General features: G+C 39.3%; 1 protein-coding gene across 5 annotated transcripts in view; it reads left to right on the top strand.

Annotated features, from left to right (window-relative positions):
• Positions 1-22470, top strand: part of Nnt (nicotinamide nucleotide transhydrogenase) — a 96541-nt gene that overhangs the window by 2755 nt on the left and 71316 nt on the right. For all 5 annotated transcript variants that reach the window (XM_070041138.1, XM_070041140.1, XM_070041141.1 and 2 more), the window contains exons 2-6: positions 2920-3122; positions 7533-7762; positions 10573-10790; positions 14951-15038; positions 20388-20476. In XM_070041138.1, the coding sequence (XP_069897239.1) occupies positions 2972-3122; positions 7533-7762; positions 10573-10790; positions 14951-15038; positions 20388-20476 (776 nt within the window). In that variant the 5' untranslated portion in view covers positions 2920-2971. The remainder of the gene's footprint in view (positions 1-2919; positions 3123-7532; positions 7763-10572; positions 10791-14950; positions 15039-20387; positions 20477-22470) is intronic.

Raw genomic sequence — 22470 nt, forward strand, 5'->3', positions numbered from 1 at the left:
TGCACACACACACACACACTGTTCTGGAAAGATAGTTGTCCATATAACTTACATTCAGCAACCATATGCATGCATGCTAAATAAGTAATTTTTCATGTAAATTTTGAGTTGTAAACATTGCCCATATTGTTTCAAAGGCATAAAAACACATGAATGGTCACAAGACACATTTGAAGTAAAGATGCAAGGAGGGGATGTGACTGTTGAGAAGGAGAAAACAGACTGGCCAATGACAAGGTGGTTTAAGATGTTCTCTTGCCAATAAACTACCTCCTGGTCTCTGCCCTGTGTGTTTACACTTGAAGTGTACTTTTTTAAAAAAGAAATTAATTAGTCTCTGAAAGTCTTGGTCCTTCTGATGTCTGAAACCTCAAGTATGTGTTAAATACCAAGTTACCATTTTCCAGACTTCACGCCATGAAATAGGACTTCAGTTTTAAAACATTGTGAAAGTTCATTTGACACGAGGATTTTAGAACCTAAAAGGACCCTAGAAAGTTGTTGGATTCCTCTGCTACTTTTCTTTTCTTTCTTTCTTTTTTTTTTTTAATAGATATCTGCTTACCTTATATATGTTAAGCTGTAAATCAATGTTTTTTAAATTTTTTTATTGTGAAAAAACTGTACAGAGGGGTTACAATTACATGGGCAAGATAATGAGTACATTTCTTATCAAACATTGTAGCCTCCTCCTTTGTTTCCCCTTCCCATCCCTTCCAAGTCTTCCCCCTCGCCCCCCCCATCCTCCCCCTACTCCCCAACCAAAGTTGTAAAGTTCGTTTTTGACATGACAACTTGTACTTCTCATTGTTGCAACAGGTTCACCTGTACCTCTGCTACTTTTCTAAATCAGAATGATGTGCGAGAGAGTCAGCTCAAACTGTCACGGTTATCAAACTTGAACAATACTAGGCTTTATTGGAGCCAGCTTCATTCATTTGCTGTTGAAGTCTGGGACTGCTTAGTCAGCCCTGTTAGAATTGGAATGATCCAGGAAGAGAAAGACAGCTAAGTAGGGAGGTTGGGATAAGAATAGGTTATTTAACTGAGTACTGGTGGCTAAAGACTGTAATTCTAGCTACTCAGGAGGCTGAGATCTGAGGATCAGGGTTAAAAGCCAGCCCAGGCAGGAAAAATCTGTGAGACTTTTATCTCCAGTTAATTACCAGAAAACTGGAAGTGGTGCTGTAGCTCAAAGTGGTAGACATTAGCCTTTAGAAATGGAGCTCAGGGACATCGCTCAGGCCTGGAGTTCAAGCCCCATGGGGGGGAAAAGTTATTTAAGTGATGTCAGGAAAAAAAAATCCCTCCCTCAAAACAAGCACTGTCTTTTATTTATCTTTGTAATACCTTTATATTGCCCTCAGTTTTTCCTTGGCATAGATTTCAATAAACATTTGGAATATTTGGCTGAACTTTTTTTTTCTTTCAGTATGGGTGTTTGAACTCAGAGCCCTCTGTCCTCAAGTGCTTTACCAAACTGAGCTATACTTCCAGCTCTTTGTGCTTTAGGTTATTGTTCTGACAGGGTCTCAAGTTTTTTGCCCTGACTGACTTTGGACCTTGATCCTCCTATGTATGCCCCCCCATGGAGCTAGGAATCTAGGTATGTACCAGCATGCATACTTGATTGTTGAGATGGAGTCTCACTAACTTTTTTTTGGAACATCAATTTTCCTGATCTCTGACTTCCAAGTAGGTGGGATTACAGATATGACTCCACTTGCTAACGTGACTGAATTTTGAGTTTGCTTTCCATTCTTAGCTATGAGTGGACCTACATGTGACCCATGAATGAGTGAGGAGGATATTCCTAGGACTTGTGAATGATTTAGGGCTCAAATGGGAAGACTAAATTTAAACCATCTATACAAATGTAAAGGATTAATAAGACTCATTTTTATTTATATTTTTTAGTTGGCTATGGGGCTTGAACTCAGGGCTTGGGTGCTATCTCTTAGCTCTTTTGTTCAAGGCTAGCACTCTACTACTATGAGCTACAGGTCTACTTTTGGTTTTCTGGTGGTTAATTGGAGATAAGAGTCCTATGGACTGTCTTACCTGGGCTGGCTTTGAACTGATCCTCAGATCTCAGCCTCCTGAGTAGCTAGGATTACAGATGTCAGCCACCAGCGCCCAACCTTCAGACTCATTTTTAATTGCATACCTGAAGATAATAGCATTGCAAGCGCCCTCTCTTTAGCTTTCGTTTTATTCGGTCTTAAATGCCTTTTCCTTTTGAACTAAAGGATAGATAAAAGATCTCCTCTTTGATCCATCAAAGAACTCCGAACTTGCACCACTTCACTTTGTAATGTTATTGCTTTTCTTATCTCCAAGTGGATGACCCAGTCCAGTTTGATTCTGCAAGTGTTCCTTAGGCTTGCCAAAACCTGTCCCCAGGCACATATTTGTTGAATTAAAGGGTATCTTGTGAGTTAGCACTGCTTGGATTGAGAATTTCCACTACCAGTGTTTCCTTCTGACATTTTAAAGGATGCTTCTTTGGGGAGTTGTGGCAATAGTTCTGAAATTAAAACTGAGCTGCATCCTTCTTCCTGTGGAGTCTGGAGGAATGTTCATGGAGTCCACTGGGTTCTGTGTTTGGCTCTGTGCATGCATATGCTTTTTTCTATTCTGGAAGGAAAGCTGAGAAAGGTGGGGGAACATTAGGACTTGTGGAGATGGTGGGAGTGCCTTCCATGTGTCCCAGAGGAGAGTGCATGGGGTGGATGAAGGAGCCTCAGTAACAGCAAAAGCTAGCCACAGTTCACCTTGTTAGAGTAGGAAACATATGTCCACTTTGTGAGAACCACATTCAACAGAGCTCACAGTTTACCACATCTGCAAGCACAAGCCTGTGTGGTAAACGTATCATGGGAGTCTTGGCATCTAAACATTTTCTTTCTTTCTTCTTAGAGATTTTCCTTCAAGGACATTGGAGTTTGGAAAGTTGGAAATTCATACCATCATGGCAAACCTATTGAAAACAGTGGTGACTGGCTGCTCGTGTCCTTTGCTAAGCAATTTGGGGTCCTGTAAGGTTCTACCTGGGAGGAAGAATTTTGTACGAACATTTCACACACATCAGGCACTGTGGTGTAAATCCCCTGGGAAGCCAGGTAACGTCTTATTGCAATGTTTGTTTCAAGTCTTAGGAGCTAATAGCTCTTTTGCTGATAAAGAGCAAGCCGTTCAGTTTTATAACCTTGTGCTTCCTTGCAGGTGACCATTAAAAAAAAAAGTGCGATCTATTTTATATTTTTCATGTTTAGAACTTCCTGATTGCCATTTCTAATAGAAAGGAAAAAAAAATAGAAAAAGGAAAAAGGTAAAGCAGTTGAGCTGTACTTGGGTGCCTATTACTCATAGTAACTATTTCTAGTAGTAGTCTCCCCGATACAAAGGGGAACTGTACTGTACATAGCTCACTTCTGCTCAAGGATTTGGATTTAAGGCTATCAATTAATCTATATTGTTCACAATTTAATAAATAGCAAGTTCATTGTCGTTGTTTAGGTGAGACGCCTTGGAGTCCTCCTACATGCTATGAGTAGGTTGAAGCCGTCCCTGCCTTATCTGTGATCTGCCCTCTTCTCACCTCCTTTTGATACAAACCATTGTCTGCCACTGGACTGCTGTATTAGTCTCTTAAATTGTCTTTTACTTCCTCCCTTTCCTATCCTACAATCTATTCTGCATAAGACTCTGAGAATAATCTATTTAAAGTTGAAATATCATGTCAGTATTCTCTTCAGAATTCATTATTACTTTCCTAGCCCATACAGAGTAAGAGTGAAATTTTCCAGTGGCTTGCAATGCCTTTCTTGATAGGACCCTTTCATTTTTCTGTTTGGGGATATAGGCCAGAAAGAGGAGAGGCTAAAGGGGGTCCTTTTAATCTGAGTCACCTCTCTTCACAGACTTTGCAAAGATCATCTAAGCATTTCTATCTGCCCTTCACTGGTTAGACCTCAGGCATATGGCTGTGTGCGCAGGAGCCTTAGACATTTATACTTTTGTTCCAGAGAGCAATATGTCAAGCTGAAAATGGCATTTGGCTTCATAATGGAGGATAGAATGGATAAGTTTTTCTTTTTAGGGAATGGACTTAGGGCCTCTTGCTTGCTAGCCTAGCACTCTATTGCTGAGCCATGTTTTCAGTTCCTTTTTTGTGTTGGTAGGGTCTCATTTTCTACTAGGCCTGGCCAGGGCTGTGATCCTGCTATTTGTACTTCCCTGAGTGACTGGGAATGACACGGGTGCCTAACCTTGTTCAGTGATAGTGTTTTCTTTGTAGCTGGGATAGGTGCATGGTACTGCTCAGCCATTAAATCAGATGGAATTTTATAAATGTTGGCCTTGAATGGTGAACTCCAGTTTCTGCCTCCCAGATATTGGGTCAGCAAGGTCATTCTTTGAACAGTGAAAACAGAAAGAATGAAAGGGAAAAAGAACAAGTGGAAAAATATGAATGCTGATTGGAATTGCTTGCCATACTTTTCAGTGTGGTCATAACACCTTTCATTTAGAAAAAAAAGAATATCTTTTAGAGATTAAAAAATAATATAAATTGATGATCAGAAACCAAACCTAAAAGTCTTGTGTGTGTATGTATATATATATATATATATATATGTATGTATCTATATATAAAATGGAACATTATTAAAATTGGTGTTCATAAATTTACTCATAAGGACAATCCTCATATCCTCAATACATTTACTTGCTTTTGTTTTTGTCATACTATGACCTGACTTGCCAGAGTTAATTTAAAACAAAATATCTGGAGATCAAGTTGGGAACTCTTAGCAAATATACGCTGCCACTTGTGTCACCTGAGCAGGAGGAAAGAGGCTATGAATTCTATTTTAGGCAGGCATAAGAATTCAAAAGCCTGGCAGTTTAGTGAATACATTAATAGTAACACAAACTTAAAAATGAAGGACAGTTGCTTCGAGGCTGAAGATGAGAGGATTGAGGTTCAGTACTGGTCCAGACAGCTTTAAAATACTTTTTTTTTTTTTTTTGAGAATCAATACAAACTCCTGGATTATAACACTTTGGACATGTTTTATTCCACTTCCAGCATTAATATTCTATTTGATGTTTGAATTATCCTGTTTGGTTAGTGGAAGCCATTTTATTTTATTTATTTATTTATTTATTTATTTTTGGGTCCAGTCGTAGGGCCTGAACTCTGGTCCTGGGCGTTGTCCCTCAGCTCTTCAGCTCAAGGCTAGTGTTCTACCACTTGAGCCACAGCGCCACTTCCAGCTTTTTTTCTTTTTGCTTATGTGGTGCTTGGGAATCGAACCCAGGGCCTCAGGCATGCAAGGCAAGCGCTTTACCACTCAGCCACCTTCCCAGCCCAGTGGAAGCCATTTTAGTTGACTCCTAAATATTTCTCATATAACTTTGGTCATCTTTGGTAATGTGCTTGATTTTTGGTATGTAGTGTTTTAGATTTGAGGCTGTCAGATAAGTAGACTCCAGATAAGTATATGTGACTTAAATTTTTGCATCCATCTAAATATTTACCTGTTTTTTACTTCTCCAATTCAAGTACTTTTAGGTTGACTTAACCACTCTAAGGGCTCCATAAATTATTCTGTATTGATAATTTGATTCATCTTTTATTGTGTATGTTCACAGTTACCTTATAAGCCCATATTGTAAGATGTTTTGGGCTGCATGAAACTGAATCATATCAAGTTATATTTTGTGATGCAGGTTTGTTTCTTTGTATTGTTGGGAAGAATGATAGAGAGCTCATGACTCCCGTTAGGTGCTTCCTGAAGAAATGGAATGTTATTCTCAATTTCATAGCTATGACTCATCTTCTCCCTTTATTTAGTACTGTTGTGCTGTTGAGCTCCCTTTGATTACTTTATAGTTGTGCTTACAGATAATTTCAGTACCACTCAACTCTCCTCTTTGTCTCTTTCTTTGAGTCTCTCATTCTAACCTCTCAGAAGGTTTGAATGTATTGAGTTTATGAGTTGATTGGTCAGTCACTAATTTAATCATTGAATTTATGATTGGATGGGTAGGTCACCAGCTAACACAGTGTTCTTGAGCACCATTCCTGCATAAGTCATCTCCTTGGCTGGGATGCTGTTTTTCCTTACAGATGATTATCTTTGACCTAGTTGTGGAGGCCTTGTCTAATCATTTTTTGCTAAGAGTATAGATATAACACTAGAAATCTCTGAGGAATTGCCTGTGGCCAGTCATCACGGAAGGGACTAGGGGTATGTCAGGACCTCAAGTCAGGACTTTTCTTCAAAAGAGTGATTTATTTAAGACCATAATCCCAGAGGGATTGAAAGAGCTAATTGAAAAAGTTCCCTTAGCATGCTGTGTGTGATCTTTCATCCTTTTTTGTTGTTGTTGTTGTTGGTTGTGGCGCTTGAACTCTGGGCCAGAGCCCTGTCCCTCTCAGCTCTTCAGCTCAAGGCGAGCGCTCTACTGCTTGAGCCACAGCGCCACTTCCAGTGTTCTAGTGGTTTATTGGAGATAAGAGTATCATAGACTTTCCTGCCCTGGCTTTCTTTGAACTGCAATCCTCAGATCTCAGCCTCCTGAATAGCTAGGATTATAGGCGTGAGCCACCGGCACCGGCTTTATCCTATTTTTTTTCCTCCTAAGAATAAAGTAAGCTTGTCATGTGCCTTGAAAAGATCCATTGGATTAAATAAAATATTTAGACCTTTCAGGAGAGGGGGAATAAAAAAGTTATCATTTACCAAAAAAGGTAAAGGGCTTATGATTATGAATCATCATTTACTTTTTAAAATTTTTATTAATTTTTTATCTTTAAATGATTTACAGATTACAAGTTAACATTTCCATTTTTATGAATTGTGCTACATCTATCCTTACCCACCAATTACATTGAGTTTTACACTTCTTTTTTCATATATGTACATTGAGTATAATTGTATACCTCCACTATTCCCTTTTCCATTCAACCCTATATTTCCTATTCCCTATATCCCCCTATATTTCCTATTTAAAACGTGTTTCAGCTTCATGCTATTCATTTTTAAAAATTGTTTCAAGGGTTTATACCATGGAATTTTACTCCTGCTTGGTCATATATGTATGCATATGTCCCTGTGTATATTTACATGGAGTATGTGGAGGTAATGCTTTAGGTCTAAGATCTACATATGAGAAAAAACACACGCTTAAGTCATCATTTTAAATAGCAACTTGTATGTAGTCATTTTTTTTTTTGTCGGTTGTGGGGCCTGAACTCTGGGCCTGAGCGCTGTCCCTCAGCTCTTTAGATTAAGGCTAGCAACTCCACCACTTGAGCCACAGTGCCACTTCTGGCTTTTTTCTGCTTATGTGGTGCTGAGGAATTGAACCCAGGGCCTCATGCATGCAAGGCAAGCCCTCTACCACTGAACCAACTTCCCAGCCCAGTATGTAGTAATTTTTGAAGAACAGACTGCTTATTTCCATTTCCTGAAATCTGTTGCTAAATATATTTTTTGTTGTTGTTTACCTTGTTTTTGTAGGAATTCCATATAAGCAACTGACTGTTGGTGTCCCCAAGGAGGTCTTCCAAAATGAGAAGCGAGTGGCATTGTCTCCTGCTGGTGTTCAGGCCTTAGTCAAGCAAGGTTTTAATGTTGTTGTGGAATCTGGTGCAGGTGAAGCTTCTAAGTTCTCAGATGATCACTACAGAGCAGCAGGAGCTCAAATCCAAGGGACAAGGGAAGTGCTGGCTTCTGATTTGGTGGTCAAAGTAATTTTTACATTTTATTTTTTCATTTATTGCATGCTAACTCTTTGAAATCCAATTGTAGAAAATTAACTTTTTCTGGTGTTGAAGGTTTTTCAGTGTCATCTTCCTCCCTTCCCCTTCCCCTTTATCTTTCCCTTCCCCTTCCCCTTTCCTCTTCCTTCCTTTTCTTTTCTTCTCTTCTCTTCTGTTTTCTTTAGTACAGGGGTTTGAACTCAGGGCCTCATGTTTGCTGAATGGTGTTTTGTCACTTGAAAACACATCACCATTCCTTTTTATTGGTTATTTGAGATCTCATATGTATACATAGGGTGGCCTGGAAAAAGGTCTTCCTACCTACGTTTCATTACCATGCATAGTTTTTAATTGATTAAACGGGGTTTGAGAACTTTCTTTGTGCACTGTCCTTTAACCAAGGTCCTTCTGAGTAGCTAGGAATATAGACAGGAGTCACTCCTACTGTGTTTAAAAAATTAATGCATAGTAATTGTCTATTTATTATGTAGTGTTATATTTTGATATGTTTATAATGTACAATGCTCAAATCAGGGTAATTAATGTACCCATCACTGTATACATTGGTCATTTCAGCTTTTCCTGTTTTCGAATGATGTCCCTTTTCTCAAAGAAATGATTGTTGTGAATGTTCTTCATGCTTCATAGAACTTTTGCTAAGTAATGTGACCTATGTTTAGTAACTGTGAGAAGGGATAAAGAGATCTTCATTTTTTTTTTGGGTCCAGTCGTGGGCCTGAACTCTGGGCCTGGGTGCTGTCCCTCAGCTCTTCAGCTCAAGGCTAGCGTTCTACCACTGAGCCACCTTCCCAGCCCGAGATCTTCATTTTTATATTTAATCTGTGGAAATATCCTTTTAAAATTGTCTAGGGCAAATACATTGTATATGGTCCTCTATATACCAGACTACCTACAGATGAGTGTTGACTGCCAGAATGGAATGACTGCCCAGGACTAAATGGACAATATCTGATATGTGAAGGCTCAGTGATTTACATGGACGTTCTGTAGTGCTGTTTCTGGATAGGGAGAGACTATTCTAAAGAATTCTCAGCATTGGGTTGAATGGCAAGTAGTCTTCTTAAAATAAGTTCTTGAGGTAATGTAGTAGAAATCTATATGCTAAAGAATTTTATAATTAAAAAAAATCACATAAGCTGGGTGCTGATGGCTCATATCTGTAATCCTAGTTACTCAGGAGGCTGAGAAGTGAGGATTGCAGCTCAAAGCCAACCTGGGCAGGAATGTCTGTGAGACTCTTATCTCCAATTAACCACCAGAAAAACCAGAAGTAGTGCTGTGGCTCAAAGTAGTAGAATGCTAGCCTTGAGCTCAGGGACAGCACCTAGACCCCACCCCCCAAAAAATCATTTAAAGGAGGAGACTGTATCGAAATTAAAGCTAAGCATTAAAATACATCCTAAATGTCCTACAATCAATGCAGACATCATTACCAGATTAAAACCAGGTTTTCTACTGAAAAATGAGTGGTTTTTCTTTGTTATTTTGCCAGTCCTGGGGCTTGAACTCGGAGCCTGGACACTGTCCCTGAGCTTCTTTTATTCAAGGCTAGCACTCTACCACTTGAGCTAAAGTGCTACTTCTGGCTTTTTCTGCTCATGTGATACTGAGGCATCAAACCCAGGGCTTCATACATGCTAGGCAAGCAACATTCCCAGCCCAACAAGCAGTTTCATATTAATTTTTACCAGGAATTAATCACATAGTTGTCTCTCCCTTCTCACCCCCCCATTTAACAGTTCTAGATTTTTTTTGGGGAGGTCCTGGGGATTGAGCCCAGTACTGTTAGCATGGTAAAAATGAGCTCCAGCCTCAGCCCCAACAGGATCTTAAATGATGATTTTTTTTGGTAGATGATATGATTATTGCTATAGAAAATTAGTAGTGAAAATTGGGGCTGGGAAGGTGGCTCAGTGGTAGAGCGCTTGCCTTGCATGCATGAGGATCTAGGTTTGATTCCTCAGCACCATATAAGCAAAAAGAAAAAAAGTTGGAAGTGGCGCTGTGGCTCAAGTGGTAGAGTGCTAGCCTTGAGCTGAAGAGCTGAGGGACAGCGCCCAGGCCCAGAGTTCAGGCCCCACAACCGGACCCAAAAAAAAAAAAAAAATTAGTAGTGAAAATTATGGTATAGAGATAAGTTGTAAATCAGTATTTTAAAGTTTTGGGTTTATCTACTTGGTAATGTAACTTGATATAGGAATTTAAAAGTAATAGAAAATAGTACAATCCATGCCAATGTATAATTTAGGGAGGCAGATTCTTTGCAGTGTCTCTCAAGAAAAGATGATAGGAGTGTATTTTGCAAATGCTATTTTCTTTTAGGAGTGCATAATGTATATGAACATGTTAGAGGTGTGTTGATAAATCTGTAATATAAACATTTATACATCATTATACTATCATTAATACATTATTTGACCTGGGGTGGCTCTCTTTTTTGGTGCTGGTCCTAGGGTTTGAACTCAGGGCCTGGGTGTTGTCCCTCAGCATCTTTTCTCAAGACTAGCATTCTACCATTTGAACCACAGTGCCATGTCTGACTTTTTCTGAGTAGTTTGTTGGAGAAAAGAGTTTCATAGATTTCCCTCCCAGGCTGGTTTTGCACTGTGATCTTCAGATCTCAGCCTGCTGAGTTGCTAGGATTACAGGTGTGAACCACTGGTGTCCAGTTTATTCTTCTGTAATCTTATCTCAATGATGTATTATTTAAGTTGTCTTCTTCACCAAAAAATGTGATGGAATTCATGTTTTTAATGTGTGATTGACTCTACTTTCAGGTTCGAGCTCCCATGGTTAATCCAACCTTAGGTCTTCACGAAGCTGACCTTTTGAAGCCATCAGGAACACTGATAAGTTTTATTTACCCAGCCCAAAATCCAGACCTGCTAAATAAACTTTCCGAAAGAAAAAGTACGGTTTTGGCAATGGACCAGGTTCCGAGAGTTACAATTGCTCAGGGATATGATGCTCTCAGCTCCATGGCCAACATTGCTGGGTAAGTTGATTCTTTTCTATTTCAGTTGAGCAGAAGCACAGTGGCAGTACACAAACATATTGTAGCTCTTCTCTCTGCATGTAATCATGGTTGTAGATTATAGCATTTTCTGAGTGTACTTCCATTATTTTTATGATCCACTTTTTAGTTGCAGTGATTACATAGGAAATGGGCTTAATTACCCCTCTTTTTTTTTTGTGCCTGTCCTGGGGCTTGAATTCAGGGCCTGAGTGCTGTCCCTAAGCTTTTTTCTTAAAAGTTAGGGCTCTGCCAGTTGAGCCACACCTTCACTTCTAGCTTTTTGTTGGTTAATTGATGATAAGAGTCTTTCAGACACTGGTGTCTGGCTAAATTTATTTTTCATATTTTTTGAGATAGAGCAGCAATGGGGTTTGAACTCTAAGACTCATGCTTGCGGAGCAGATGCTGCATGCTTGAGCATTCTCAGCTCTGGGGCATCTGTGTTTTGATTATAATCCATCACATAAGATCAGGTGTGGCCTATTCTGGTTATAGTTTCATGCCAGTTTTTGCTGTAGGATTATTTATTATTTATTTATTTTTATTGTAAAGGTGATGTACAGAGGGGTTATGGTTACATAATCATGTAATGAGTATATTTCTTTGAACAGTGTCACCCCTTCTCTCATTTTCTCCCATGTTTTTCCTTCCTGGCTTCCTTCCCCTACAAATTATATAGTTCATTTTCAGCATAGTGTCTAGTGAGTGTGATGTAGGATTTTTGAATTAGAGATGTTTGACCTGTATACACAGAATCATGCGTGTGCGCACGCGCGTGCACGACCACACTCACACCCACCCACCCACCCACACACACATACACACACACGCTGATTGACCATCTCCTTGCCATTTCCTCTCTCCTTTTCTCCTTTCTTTCCTCCCTTCATTTCTTCCTTCCTTCTATTCTTCTCTACTCCTTTCCCTTTCTCTTTCTCTTTCTCTTCCCTTTTTTTTCTTCCCTTCTTTTATATCCATCATCCCTTCCCCCACTTTCCCTTCCCTTCTTTTCTTTTTTTTTGTTCATTCTATTGTCTTGAGAAGGATTTTGCTTAAGGCTGGCCTTAAACTAATTCTTCTGCTTCAGCCTCTTTATAGTTGGGATTATAAGCCTCCTAGCAACATATCACTACATATCTAGACTGCTGTCCTAATTGTATAGATAAACTCTTAAAATATTTGTTGAATAGAGAAGTAAAATGTCATACTCAAGGAAGGCTTACTTTTTAAAAAATTTTTTTGGGGGGCAGGGGGAAGATGGGAAGGGATGGGAAGGGGAAACAAAGGAGGAGGCTACAATGCTTGATTAGAAATGTACTCATTATCTTGCCCATGTAATTGTAACCCCTCTGTACAGTATTTTCACAATTAAAAAAAGACTGAGCAAAACGCTAAGGGAAAGCACCCCAAAAAATTTGTGTTTTTGGTGCCAGTACTGGGACTTGAACTCAGGGCCTGTGTGCTGTCCCTGAGCAATTTTGCTGAAGGCTAGTGCTCTACCACTTGAGCAACAGCTCCACTTCCAGCTTTTTGTGCTTAAGTGGAAGTAAGAGTCTCATGTATTTTTCTTGTCAGCACTACTTTCTAAACCATGATCCTCATATCTCAGCCTCCTGAGTAGCTAGGATTACATGTGTGAACCACTGGTGCCTAGTGGAAGGCTTACATTTATAACTGAGGGCTATGTCTTCTTACTCTGAGACTAGGGTGGCAAATACACTTGCCTGCCAGCATTTAACAGTCCTGTTACTGCCTAGAACTTTAGGTTGAGGAGGATTCTAAGATCTGTTCTACTCGGAGGAAGGTGGCTGTGTAGTCTGCCTGCCATGTTACGAGGGAAAGGAGCAATTACATGATTTTGGTATATTGCTGACTTTGCCTGAGAGGATGGAAAAATGAAAAATAGAACCATGCTTATGAAATCTTCTCTAAGAATCAGATTATATTTTGTGATGAAAATTATTCAAAGTGCATGGAGATAAAAACTGAAACAACAGGCCAATATGAAAAGAAGCCTTTTCCAGACTCATGATTTAAAAATTTTCTTTGGTTTTATATTTTGGATGTAGCATATCAAATATGTCATGAGATCTACTTCATGTTTCAGCTATTCCCTTTTGACGTGAATAAGACAACATAAACAAAAATGACAAGTTAAAACATACTTTATTTTCCTTAATGTAATGTGGTAAACACTTTGCTTGAAGATTTTATTTGTGGTACAGATAACACACAAAGCAGAAAATTGCTTTTGTGTTTACTTAGCTTGTAAATGACTTATGGGATGTCAGACTAAAAATTTTGTATGGAAAATATACAATGTAAAGTTATGAGGGTATGCTAATTCTGTTACCTGAAATGCACACAAGTGAAAGAATAGCTGTGGATCAGTGGGGTTTTTTTTTTTTTTTGGTCCAGTCGTGGGGCTTGAACTCTGGGCCTGGGCGCTGTCCCTCAGCTCGCTAGTGTTCTACCACTTGAATCACAGTGCCACTTCCGGATTTTTTCTTTTTTGCTTATGTGGTGCTGAGGAATCGAACCCAGGGCCTCATGCATGCAAGGCAAGCGCTACCACTGAGCTACCTTCCCAGCCCTGGATTAGTGGTTTTAACTTTAGATTCTTTTGAGCCACGTTAAAAGGCTATGTAAATAAGTCTAAGAGCTGACAACAGTAGTGTTCAGAAACATTCTTTTTTTTTGTCAATCATGGGGCTTGAACTCTGGGCCTGGCCTGGGCACTGTCCCTCAGCTCTTCCGCTCAAGGCTAGCACTCTACCACTTGAGCCACGGCACCACTTAAGGTTTTCTGAGTGGTTTATTGGAGATGAGAGTCTCACGGTCTTTCCAGCCTGGGCTGGCTTTGAACTGAGATTCTCAGATCTCAGCCTCCTGAGTAGCTAGAATTACAGGCGTGAGCCACCGGTGCCCAGCCCAGAAACATTCTTATTGTCTGTCTGCAAATATGGTTTTCCTGCTCTAGTGTGATTAACTTGAAGCCATGATGGTATCTGTTACATGTTTTTACATCAGTTTTATTAGACATTAGAATATAAGATCTGATCAGGGAGAGGTTTTGTTGCCAGGTACTGGTGATTTTCACATTAAACAGTTGTATTGTATGTCTGAGAAATAATAATGTAACCATGTACAAAAGTACCTTTTAAATATAAAATATGAAAATTGATTAGTGTAATCTACCTAAAATATCCTATTAAAGAAAAGATGGTACACACGGGTTAGTTTTTATTGCATAACTTGTCATAGCTAAAATAATCAATGTTTGATTGAATATTGATTGAGTGCAGGCAATTCATCATGCTCTCACCTCATGATCTGTGCTTCGGTTTATCATTTAGTCCAGCTCTCAGAGATTAATGCCCTTCTTGTCTCTACTTTATAGATGAGGACACCAAGAGTTAAAGACTTTTCCTAAGGGCACAAAGCTATATTCAGTCTCAAAATCTCAAGCGATCAACAAAATCCCAAATCCTCCTTTGTCCCACCTCTTACATTTAAGCCCTCCATAGTTAGTCATAGAAGAAAATTAGGACAACATAAGAAAAGTAAAAGGAAAAATCTGAAAGATAGAAAGTCTCAGCACCCAAAAAAAGCATCGTTGGCATTTTCATGTCTTTCTTTCCTTTTTCTTCCTCAGTGCATCCACTGCGGTATGGGTTAGGAAGAGGTGGAATGGCACCATAGATAGGAGCATGCCTCTGTAAAGCAGGCTGCTGAGTGCTGGCAGTCGGCTAGTCTGCTCATTTCTCTGTTTTATTTTCCTAACCTATTAGCTAAAAGTAGTATTTGCAAAAAAAAATATGTGGGCTTAAAAGTTTTCATTGTTAGCCGGGCACCGGTGGCTCATGCCTGTAATAATAGCTACCCAGGAGGCTAGGATCTGAGGATCACAGTTCAGAGCCAGCCCCGGCAGGAAAGTCCATGAAACTCTTATCTCCAATAAATCACTTGAAAACTGGAAGTGGTGCTGTAGCTCAAGCAGTAAAGCGTTTGCCTTGAGCTGAAGAGCGCAAGGACAGCACCAAAGCCCAGAGTTCAAGCCCCACGACCGACCCCCCCCCCAAAAAAAAATAAGTTTTCATTGTATGGAATTATCCTCCCTCCTTTTTTTTTTTTTTTAGTTATAAGGCCGTTGTCCTCGCAGCAAATCATTTTGGACGTTTTTTTACTGGTCAGATCACAGCTGCTGGAAAAGTTCCTCCAGCCAAGGTAAGTACATCTTTTAGTGTTTGTTCATAATGCATATTCATGAAAAGCAAGGATATGTGTAGTCTTAAAATAGAGTGATTGAGGGCTGGGAAGGTGGCTCAGTGGTAGAGCGCTTGCCTTGCATGCTCGAGGCCCTGGGTTCGATTCCTCAGCACCACATAAGCAAAAAGAAAAAAGCCGGAAGTGGCGCTGTGGCTCATAGTGGTAGAGCGCTAGCCTTGAGCTGAAGAGCTGAGGGACAGCGCCCAGGCCCAGAGTTCAGGCCCCACGACCAGACCCCAAAAAAAAAAAAAAAAAAAAAATAGAGTGATTGAAAAGTTTTATTGTGTGTTAGCTCCACTGGATGATTTTTGTGGCACTCACAAATTTATGGTGAAGCTATAATGAACTCCCTTTTCTGGAAGTTCTGGTTCTTTAAATTTTAGTTTACTTCTTATCTATCTGTTTTTTATTTAGTAACTTGAATTCTTAAAGAGATTTTAGTTTGCGGGCATGATTATACCTGTGTAAAAAAACTTCAAGATATACTCACAAATTCTAGGTTTCTCAGTTATTGCAACATTTTAGTTCATAGATTGAACCTTTTAGATTTCTTCACTTCTGGTCAATTTTTGGGTCAAGAGGACAGAAAAATGGGAAGTGTGTACTTGGAACTTGGCAGAGGAGAAGAGTTCTGCTTCTGAATCCAGATTGGGAGAGGGAAGCAGTTAATGATGGCTAAGCGAAAGAACAGGGGGTTATGTTGTGACTTTCAATAATAGTAATATAGACCTTAGGTCTAGGCGCAGGAAGAAGAACCTTCCATGTTGTTATCTACCTGCCTGCAGCTACAGGCTTCTTGCTTTTAAATGCTTTATTATATAAACCCAGAGTTTTTATACAGTTTTTATACAACAAACACACACTGAATAGCAGCTTTCAGAAATCTAGTCAATATTGTTTGAAAACAGGCCAAGTGGAAGAAAACAACAGGTGATTAAAGTGTAGACCAGAATACTTAGCAAGAAAGTGTGATATGATATGATATTTGAAATAAATCCTTCGTACAATCAAAACCAAACATCTGGCTCAAGGTGGCCAGAAGCCACTGGCTGATTGCTTTGATGCCCAACTCCACTACTTAGTTTTTATTTGAGTCCTTTTAAAACTTGTGGAAGTTGAGAAGAAAACTGTGATACAAGATTAAAAAGTGTAACCAAAGACCAAAGGCTTGAAGGAAGAATTTAGTGAGGTCTTAAAATGTTTCATCTTTTTTTTTTTTCAAGTTTTATTGTAAAGATGCTGTACTGAGGGGTTAGTTACATGAGTAAGGTAATAGGTACATTTCTTGTTGAACATTGTTACCCCCTCCTTTGTTTTTTTCCTACTATGTACCCTTCCAAAATGTTTCATCTTTCAATTTGTTCTTAATCAATTTCACTTTAGTGCAATTTAAATTCAGTTTAAGAGATTTTAGTTGTATGTCAAATAGTTTCCTGAAATTGAAGAATTAGATACTAATTAGGATCACTATGCATAATTTTTTGTTTGGATTTCTTTTAAATATGGAAAGTTTTTACTGGCCTAGACAAAACTAAAATTAGTAGAAGTCTTATGAGTTGCGATGCAAATCATGTTGTAGGAGCAGGGGATATGACCTGAATAACAATATTGTTAGTATTAGAGTGTTCTTACTCATATTCTTTCTGCACAAAAGTTCTATTCCAGTGTGTGTGGAGGGGTCAGAGTATAGATGCAAATAAAAAGCAGGATTATATCAGATTAACTTTAGATACAAAGGAGATGACCTAGATAACAATACAGTTTGTAATATGAATGTGTCAGCTACTTAAGTTAGAGTACAAGAAGGCTTCTGTGAGATTTGAGTTGAGACCTGAGGATAGAAGAAAGAAGCCAGGAATTTAAGATGCTAGGGTGAAGGGAATGGCTCATGTTAGAGGTCTGGGATGGGAAAGAGTCTAGTGTGTCCTAGGAAAACAAAGAAGGCCATTGGCCATGGAGCATGGTGAACAGGTACAGGGTGATCTGAGATGGCGTGAGAAGAAAGGCTGAGCTGGATTGTATGGGGCCTCCCTTACAGATCGTGTTATGCAGTTCTGGTTGTCTTGTAGGAAAGGGAAATGTACCATTCAAGATTAAAAAATTGTATCTGGCTGTTGTGGTGGAGAACAAATAAAAGAATGAAGACAAGGTAGATTAGGAATTGTTATACCTGGGAAAAGGATGGCAAAAGAGATACAGGGAGGTAGATCAATGGTGGCTGGCTATCTTTGGGGGCTAAAACCAGTAGTATTTGTTGATGGCTAGAGCATTTGTGTACAGTTGGTGCCCATTACAAGCTGGGGCTGCTGAGAGGAGGAATTGGGTATGTGACTGAATATCAGCAAGATTCCTACAAGTGTTGCCTTACTCTTGTCTTTTGCCCTATATTCTTAAATGTATGTGTGGACTGTTGTCAGTTGTCAGTTAGATTAGCTTTAGTTAGATTGGATCTCATTGTGTTGCAGATGTTAGGCAATTTGTTCAAGGTAACCCAGAGCTAGTTAGTAAAAGAGCCATCATTTCAGTGTAAGCTCTCTGACAGTCTCTTTTTCTTCAATTCTTGCTGAGGAACAAAAGTAAATTTCTTTTGTAGCTCCTATATTGTTTTACTTGTGCATAATTCTGCCCTTTAAATTATGAAGTCTTTGCTATTTATTTATTTTTGTTGTTAAACACATTTTTATATTGGTGGACTGATGGCGTAACAGATATATGGCATTCTATTTTGAAGTATATGTACAATATATATTTACATATATATTACAATTGTTAATCATACCTAATTAACATATGCATTACCTCATGGCAGTTTTGTAGAGAAGGTATATATTGTCCTTTCTATATTTTTTCTAGAATACAATATATCATCCTTAACTATAGTTATCTTACTAAACAATAGAGGTCTTGAAATTTATTCCTCTTAACTGTAATCATGCATCTTAAAAAATTTTTTTTTATTGTAAAGATGCTATACAGAGTGGTTATAGTTACATGAGTAATGAGTACATTTCTGTTGAACGTGTTACCCCTCTCAGTCTTTCTATATAGCTGAGACTGACCTGGAATTCAGTATTTCAGTATGTAGTCTAGGCTGGCTTCAAACCCATGATGCTTCTGTTGTAGTCTCCTGGGTACTAAGATTTCATGCATTTTTCTTATTTCTTGTTTTAGGATAATTGACCTAATAATTTTTTTTTTACTTATTTCATTTTTTTCTTTTTCTTTAGCAGTGTTGGAACTTTTGTGTAGAACTTTTGTGAGACTCTTACCTCCAATTAACCACCAGAAAACCAGAAGTGGAGCTGTGGCTCAAAGTGGTAGAGTTCTAGCCTTGAGCAAAAGAAGCTCAGGGACAGTGCCCTGAGTTCAAGCCCCACAACTGGGAGAAAAAAAGGAAGGAAGGAAGGGAGGGAAGGAGGGAGGGAGGGAGGGAGGGGAGAAGAGAAAAAAAGGAGAAAGAGGTTAGGGCGAGGAAGAGAGGGGAAGGAAGGAAGGGGAGGTAAGAGGAGGGGAGGGAAGGGAAGGGGAGAGGAAAGGGAAGGGAAGGGGGGAGGGAAGGGAAAGGGGAGGGAAGGGAAAGGGAGGGGAGGGAAGGGAATTTAGATTAGTCAAAACTGTGTTCCTAGGACCCTGTGGCAGGGCTTAGGGCTTCAGAGGTCATGTCAATGAATATTGGTGATGATGGTTTGTATGCAGGAGAAAAAAAATTCATAGGAATGGAGATGAATCTCACAGTCTTTCCTGCCTGGGCTGGCTTTGAACTATGATTCTTAGATCTCAGCCTCCTGAGTAGCTGGGAATACAAGCATGCACCCAGCTTCTAGATTTCTTTAAAAGGTAGAAGGAGACAGAGATGTGGGCATGATTAGAGGGTGGGTATTTATAAGCTTCACGGTTTCTGTGGGTGGCGTTTTTTTTTTTTTTTTTTTTTTTTTCTGTAGAAACAAGGACTTTCCTTCAATGGCTTCTTTATGAAATATGTAAAAAGACTTTTCTTTCGTCTGGAAGGCCATTTCAGACTGGGAAAACATTGTTCTTCATTTCTTGAAGGAAGGGGAGGCTTTTTTTTTGTTTAATATACAGGAATTCTTTGGTTCTCTTAGCTCTGATCCTTCCATGGTTAGGTTTATTAGTTCTATTATTTCACATTTCAGGTATAGTTTATTCAGTTATGAATTCTGGACTAGCTATGTTATTCAGAAGCATTTGGTTTCAAAACAAGAGTTTGGGTAAATGTTTTACCAATTTTGTGACTGTCTTTGAAATATGTTTTGGTAGTTCTCACTCATGGAAAAATCTTAGACTTGGAGAGGGCAGAGGTAGTTAGAAGGACACCCTGGACTGGGCGCCGGTGGCTCACTCCTGTAATCCTAGCTACTTAGGAGGCTGAGATCTGAGGGTCGAGGTTCAAAACCAGCCCAGGTAGGAAAGTTCTTGAGACTCTTATCTCCAATAAACCACTAGAGGGTTGGGAAGGTAGCTCAGTGGTAGAGCACTTGCCTTGCATGCACGAGACCCTCGGTTTGATTCCTCAGCACCACATTAGCAGAAAAAGCTCAAAGTGGTGCTATGGCTCAAGTGGTAGAACGCTAGCCTTGAACTGAATTGCTGAGGGACATAGCCTAGGCCCAGAGTTCAAGCCCCACGACTGACAAAAAAAAAAGAAGGACACCCTGGGCATTTAGTACAAGTTGCTTATTTTTTCATTTGTTTGTTTTTGTTGGTCGTGGGGCTTGAACTCTGGGCCTGGACACTGTTCCTGAGCTCTTCAGCTCAAGGCAAGTACTCTACCACTTGAGCCATAGTACCACTTCCGGTTTTCTGGTGGTTAACTGGAGATAAGAGTCTCATGGACTTTCCTGCCGGGGCTGGCTTTGAACTGCGATCCTCAGATCTCAGCCTTCTGAGTAGTTAGGATTATAGCCATGAGGCACAGGTACCCAGCTAAAAGTTGCTTTTACACAGTAAAAATAAACCTGTTAATCTGTAACACGTGCGATGCTGATTGTGCTTATATAGCTTTTACTCTGAGGTGCTGATTGCCAGGCTACTTTTAGTGGAGGTTATTGGTCCTTGCCAGCCATTGTTCCTTTGATAAAATATTAAAAGCAATGATGGTTCAGCTAAAAAATAGTTTGTTCACCTCATGAAGGTATGGAGGGCTGGTCATTACCAGCATGATGGGCACCACCATTTACTGAATGTTAATTATTTACCAGGTACTGGTAGTTGACAGGTGGTGATCTTTCACTCTCATGGGATATTGAACTTTAATGAAAATATAACTGATTCTTTCTTCTTTCCTAGATTCTGATCGTTGGTGGTGGTGTTGCTGGGCTTGCTTCTGCAGGTGCAGCAAAGTCCATGGGTGCAATTGTGAAAGGATTTGATACAAGGTGAGTGCTTTATTAGTGATTGATAGTGATCTGAAAATATTTTATTTCAAGTGAGTCCTATCACATTTTCTTTGGAATTTATCAGTTGTAATATCTCATTGACACTGCCAGGTAAGCTCTTTCCATTCAAAAATATTTGAAAGTTTTAAAAGTTAACTCAAGAGTGAAGTTGTATTCCTTATTGGAAAACAAATAGGCAAGAACCTCAGTACAGTAGAAATAAAAGAAAAAAGAAAACTAGTAAATCATCAGTCTTAGATTACCATGAGGACTAGAATTATCTGTCTCATATATCTTTTTTTTTTTGTCAGTCACGGGGCTTGAACTCTGGGTCTGAGCGCTGTCCCTCAGCTCTTCAGCTCAAGGCTAGTGCTCTACCACTTGAGCTATAGCGCCACTTCCAGTTTTCTGGTGGTTTATTGGAGATAAAGATTTTCATTGACTTTCCTGCCCGGGCTGGCTTTGAACCACGATCTGAGCTACCGGCCCCTGGCTTTGTCTTATATATCTTTATTGCTTTGTTATATCCTGTTTCTCTTAGAATGCTTTTAGGTAGGGGCTGAGAAGGTGGCTCAGTGGTAGAGTGCTTGCCTTGCATGCCTGAGGCCCTGGGTTCGATTCCTCAGCACCACATAAGCAAAAAGAAGAAAGCCGGAAGTGGTGCTGTGGCTCAAGTGGTAGAGCACTAGCCTTGAGCTGAAGAGCTGAGGGACAGCGCCCAGGCCCAGAGTTCAGGCTCCACGACTGGACCAAAAAAAAAAAATGCTTTTAGGTACCACGTGAACAAAGCTATTTATGAATGAAGAAAGAGAATGAGATAGGAGATATTTTAGCAGATGGGTGGGGAGCATGCCTGCCCTGAATGCAAAGAAAAATCTAGCCCTTTTCATATGAGAGTAGCACAGAAAGAGTTGTTCTGATTGCAAGACTTCTGTTTTGAATGTAAAGAGAGGGTTGTTTATTTTCCTCTGATAATTTTAGAGCTCCTTAGTGAAAGTAGTTGGTTACATTCATTCTGTATTTCCCTAAGGCAACTATACAAATACTTCCTAATTTGTCTTTAAAAAGAAGTTTGATTAAAATTTCTCTTTGTTGCTGAAGACACTAGATACTGGTTTTATTAAATGCTTGTTGAGTATTATGATCATGTAGGTGTCCATTCTTAAGGGTGAAACATTAGTTATTACCAACTGAGGGCAATAGGAATAATGCCACTGATACTTATTTATTTGTTTGTTTGATTATTTGTTTTTGGTGCTGGGAATTGAACCTTGTCCATGCTACCTATACCTTTCTGCTGCCAATCTTAAGTATAAAATGATAGAAAAAGATTGCAAGGTGGAAAGAATTTGACTTTTCAAAGTAAACAGTACTCCATAGAATGTAGTCAATGGTTCTTACCTAGAGTTTAGAGAGGTGATATATTGATAAAAACTGTCCTAAAATGAGAAAATAAGTTATTTTCAAAGTAAACTGGTCACAACCAAGGGGGCCAAGATTAAATATACAATAGTTTGTCTTTGTTATTTTTTCTAAATTTCATCTGTAAGTAGGTGCACAAAGATGTTTCATGTATATATATATACACATATGTATCATGTATATATATACATATGTATTTATATAAATATAAATACAATGAATCTTGATCAGTACTACTTTTTATTTATGGTACCAGTTTTTTTTTTTTTTTCTTGGTTGTGGGGCTTGAACTCTGGGCCTGGACTCTGTCCCTCAGCTCTTCAGTTCAAGGCAAGTGCTCTACCACTTGAACCACAGCACCACTTCCAGTTTTCTGGTGGTTAATTGGAGATAAGAGTCTCATGGACTTTCCTGCTCAGACTGGCTTTCAACTGCGATCCTCAGATCTCAGCCTCCTGAGTAGCTAGGATTATAGGCATGAACTACCGGTACCCATTGGTACCAAGGTTTGAATTCAAGGCACCTTGCATGTTCAGCTGGCGCTTTATTATTTGGGCCATGCCTCCAGACAA

Source organism: Dipodomys merriami, unplaced genomic scaffold, assembly GCF_024711535.1.
Source record: "Dipodomys merriami isolate MVZ:Mamm:240054 unplaced genomic scaffold, mDipMer1.0.p SCAF_30, whole genome shotgun sequence".
NCBI lineage: Eukaryota > Metazoa > Chordata > Mammalia > Rodentia > Heteromyidae > Dipodomys > Dipodomys merriami.